Below are 3,763 nucleotides of genomic sequence, written 5' to 3'. Positions count from 1 at the left end.
GCAATATTAGTGCCGGGTTACTTGGCATCGTAATCATCATCAGGATGATTAAACTCATATTAGACACTATCCTGCATGGTGTCGCCTTACATTCTGTTTTTGGTTGTTCCTTATACTTAATAGGAGCCCTTTGGGACTCCCTTACCCAACTATTATTACACTTCGGTGGGAAGAGCAAAACTGGAGACAACCACCCTATGGGAACACAGGAAGTCAAAAGTTTGAAAAACCTCAGCAACGATCCCTCACCTATAATTACTGCGCCATCTTGTCCACCCAACGTCATTGAATACCAACAACTTCGATCTACCTTCCCTCAAGAAGACAGCAACTCATACTCTTTAAGCCTCACGGCGTAATGTACAATAATTAATCCTTCACTCACTCCGTTTGCTCTTATTACAGGAATGGCCATATCTTATATCAATACTCACTTGCTGACACGGGGCCAACTACCTGTATACATCACACGGGTAGAATCCCCTACCCTTTTTTGGGTCCAACTAGAATATACTAGAACCAGGCTTACGGAACTACAAGAAGATCTGAACTGCCTGATGGAGAGAAGGAGAAAACGATACACCTTGTTTCCCCACGCCGTCCACTTGAAACAGGCAGTAGCGGTAAAAAACAAAGGTAATTGGTACAGAGGAGAGGTCACGGCCATCCATGCGAACTCCGTGACAGTACATTTGGGTGATTGGGGCCGAAACACGAAGAAGGCAATGTGGGAAGTATACAGGCTGCCTAAACACCTCTGCGAAGATTCGTGGTACGCTATAGCCTGTGGGTTGTGTGGAGTTGAACCCACAGATCCCGGCTCCACATGGGGAGATAAAGCGCGATCCCTAACAAGAGCTTTAATTGAAGACGAAAAGGGATCGATGAAAATTAAAAGGACTACCGCAGTTCGAGCCGCAGAAATCGACCTACGGATTCATTATAAAAACCAGTTGGGATCCGTCATCCTGAGAGAGGAATTAGTACGGCTGGGACAAGCACAGTTAACCACCGATACAAATCAACACCCGCACCCGTTTACGCGATAAGTATACTTATTATTATTCTAATTAATAGGGAAAACGCAAATAACAATGCGCGATATACCTTCACTCACGGGTACATAAGTGCACATATGCGCCTTTTATTTTCGCCTATATATATATATGTTTATAAACTCCTAGACTTATAAATAATCACTTATATCTACATACGCATATGTATCTCTATGCGTTCTTTCTTTTTCCAAAAAAAAAAATGTAATTTCATAGAAGGACGAAGAAATGAAGGAAGAGGAATTGGAGGTTGCCTTCTTCTTCCTGCTTCTAAAACAATCTCCCTTCTTATTTCTCTTTAGGTATTCATGTAAAGAAGGACGAAAGAATTTAGTAAGAGAATCAAAGAACGTCTATTCTTTCCTCCTTCTAAAAACAACTTGACTCTTTATAAAACTCTTTTGTCTCCATTACATATTTCCTTGGAATATCGCCTAATAATTTTAGCATACCCAAAAGCAAACCGTTAAGACCCAAATACTTAGGATTACTTTCGGTTTAAGAGCTAAGGTAACTTACGGAAAACACAAAATACGACACCAACAATACGCAAATAACACTCTATCCTTACTTAAACCCACCCATGCCGAATTATTGAACTAAATGTCAAACCTTCGTATACTCCACTTTCAAATGTTGGTACCCCCAACATTTGTCTAAGGCGAGGGGTGTTACGTCCTGTGCAGACATGAGTCATGCACTCTATCTTTGCCTCCTCTGTCAGGAAACAACAAACTATTCCGAATCGTAAGACCTTTTTTTTTGTCTTTCCCCAATAAAAATTCCGACTAAAATTCCGAAATAACCCTGGAAAATACAGCACTAAAACTCCTTAATCCGCAAAGTAAACTTCACCGGACCTTATCCTTGGGATCAAAGGAACCGCTGGATAACAAAAAATTATGTCCGTTACATTTTCCAACTTACGTTGTTCGGTTCCGCCTCATCTGCTGATTCCCTCACCACCTTAAAAATCCTCCAATAACCTTCTCTTTTGAAACGTATGATTTTCTCCACCCACAACCCCAGCCAAGAAGATTTCCTTAACACTGTCTACTTACTTACTACTGGATACAGCAGTCCCCCATACCATTTTCTCTGACGAATCCAACAACCTAGGAACCCCCAAATTTCCACATCTTCCCTACCAAACCATTTCCAGTTAATATCGTATATAAGCGCGACTCCGCGCACCTCGGCCTCTTCTTACGCTCTTTTTACCTCACTTCTCTTGGACGTCACTTCTCTTGGACTTCTCTTACTCTTGTGCTTCTACTACCACTGAGGAAAAATCCAAGTACCCTAAGAGTTCAGCTACTCAACTCTCTGTGCTTATTGCTGTATTCATCGTGCGATCGTCCACAACCCTCACACACAAACACCAGGTTCTATCCAGACGAGGATCGAAAGGGACCCAACTGAGAAATCCAGCAACAGTTACTCTCTCCTCCAAATCGCACATCAACAGTAAGTTATAGTTTGTTACTCGTTTTCTTCAATATCAAAACTTTAACTCCGGGTAGCTCGCGTACAGTATTTGTCCCGGATTACGCACAGGTTCCTTCCTAGACTCCTAGAACTTTTCACTCTCTTTACCTCCCAATGATCCTGAACATTAGTGCTCACCCTCACCCAGAAGTCCACACACACACACACACACAAACACACACACACGCGCGTACTTTGTCTCCGTGCTAGTAATTAATAAAAATTGTAACAACCCCGCGAGGAAAATAAATGTAATCGTTAAGAATTATCTAAATTCCAATTCAAATTATATCACAATTTCTTTTCGAATCCTTCCCTTTTCCCCCTTCATTTCTCTTATCCGCTCTCGGTCCGTCCGCGATAAAGAGATTCAGTTCTCTGATCGAAAAAGGACCACTCGTCGTACGTCGGTACACGCGTAAAGTGATCCTTCTGGTCGCTGACTCGTAACTCGACCTGCTAGTACGATCGAGGCTTTACGTCGTGTTGCGTTCTCTACCAGGACGTAACATCCAGACGTAACAATATACAGTCATCAATAAGTAGTAAAGAGCAATATAAAGAAAATGAAGATAATAGGTTTAAGCCACCAAGGCGCAAACCATATTCTATGAAAGACTGTGCTATCAGAAACAGAGCTCTCTATGAACGCCGTCGGAACAATGAGGAAATAGAAGAAAAACGTACGACAGAAATTATAGAATTAAGGAAGACATTTGAAAAAAATAATGAAATTCAAGAAAATAGAAACAAACTTTTACAAGATTTACTGGAGGAATTAAAAACATCTAAAAAATAAAAATCTTAACATCATCTAAAAAAATTTATCTAAAAAACATCTAAAAAATAATTTACAGAGAAAAGCAAAAAAACATAAAGATATAAAGTTAAAAACGATGTAAGACTGTAGTCTAAAAGTTAAATAGAGGAAAAGTTTATAATATGGAGATAGCTTCTAATATGGAGAGATAATTTTTCTAGTCCATATACAGGGTGAATATTATATACCGGAACACCTGAATATCTCGAAAACAAAGCGTTGTATAAAAAAATGTTAAATACAAAAGTTGTAGGGTTTAAAAAGATCTATTTTATGATATTAGCAGTTTGACCTTGAGTTGCTTCATAAAGATCAGGTCACAATGATGTTTTTAAATGGATACCCCCATTTTTTATTGTACAGGGTGAGTCATCTGAATCTATCACCTCCAATAACTCGT

The 3,763-nt window shown here is 39.8% G+C and overlaps 2 protein-coding genes across 2 annotated transcripts in view; both read left to right on the top strand.

Moving 5' to 3' along the window:
* The window catches only part of LOC116843408, a 1,640-nt gene extending 394 nt beyond the window's left edge, over positions 1-1,246 (top strand). Inside the window, exon 2 of the mRNA XM_032813799.1 lies at positions 17-1,246. Within this exon, the coding sequence (XP_032669690.1) occupies positions 17-359 (343 nt within the window). The 3' untranslated portion in view covers positions 360-1,246. The remainder of the gene's footprint in view (positions 1-16) is intronic.
* LOC116843413 lies at positions 408-1,049 on the top strand. Its single transcript, XM_032813805.1, has one exon. It carries the CDS (start codon positions 408-410, stop codon positions 1,047-1,049), a length of 642 nt encoding a protein of 213 aa, XP_032669696.1.
* Positions 1,247-3,763: the final 2,517 nt, after the last annotated feature.

The sequence above is a fragment of the Odontomachus brunneus genome, unplaced genomic scaffold, assembly GCF_010583005.1.
Source record: "Odontomachus brunneus isolate Ranch 3 - 2012 unplaced genomic scaffold, Obru_v1 Obru_scaffold_032, whole genome shotgun sequence".
Lineage (NCBI taxonomy): Eukaryota > Metazoa > Arthropoda > Insecta > Hymenoptera > Formicidae > Odontomachus > Odontomachus brunneus.
This window is presented reverse-complemented; position numbering and strand designations above follow the sequence as displayed.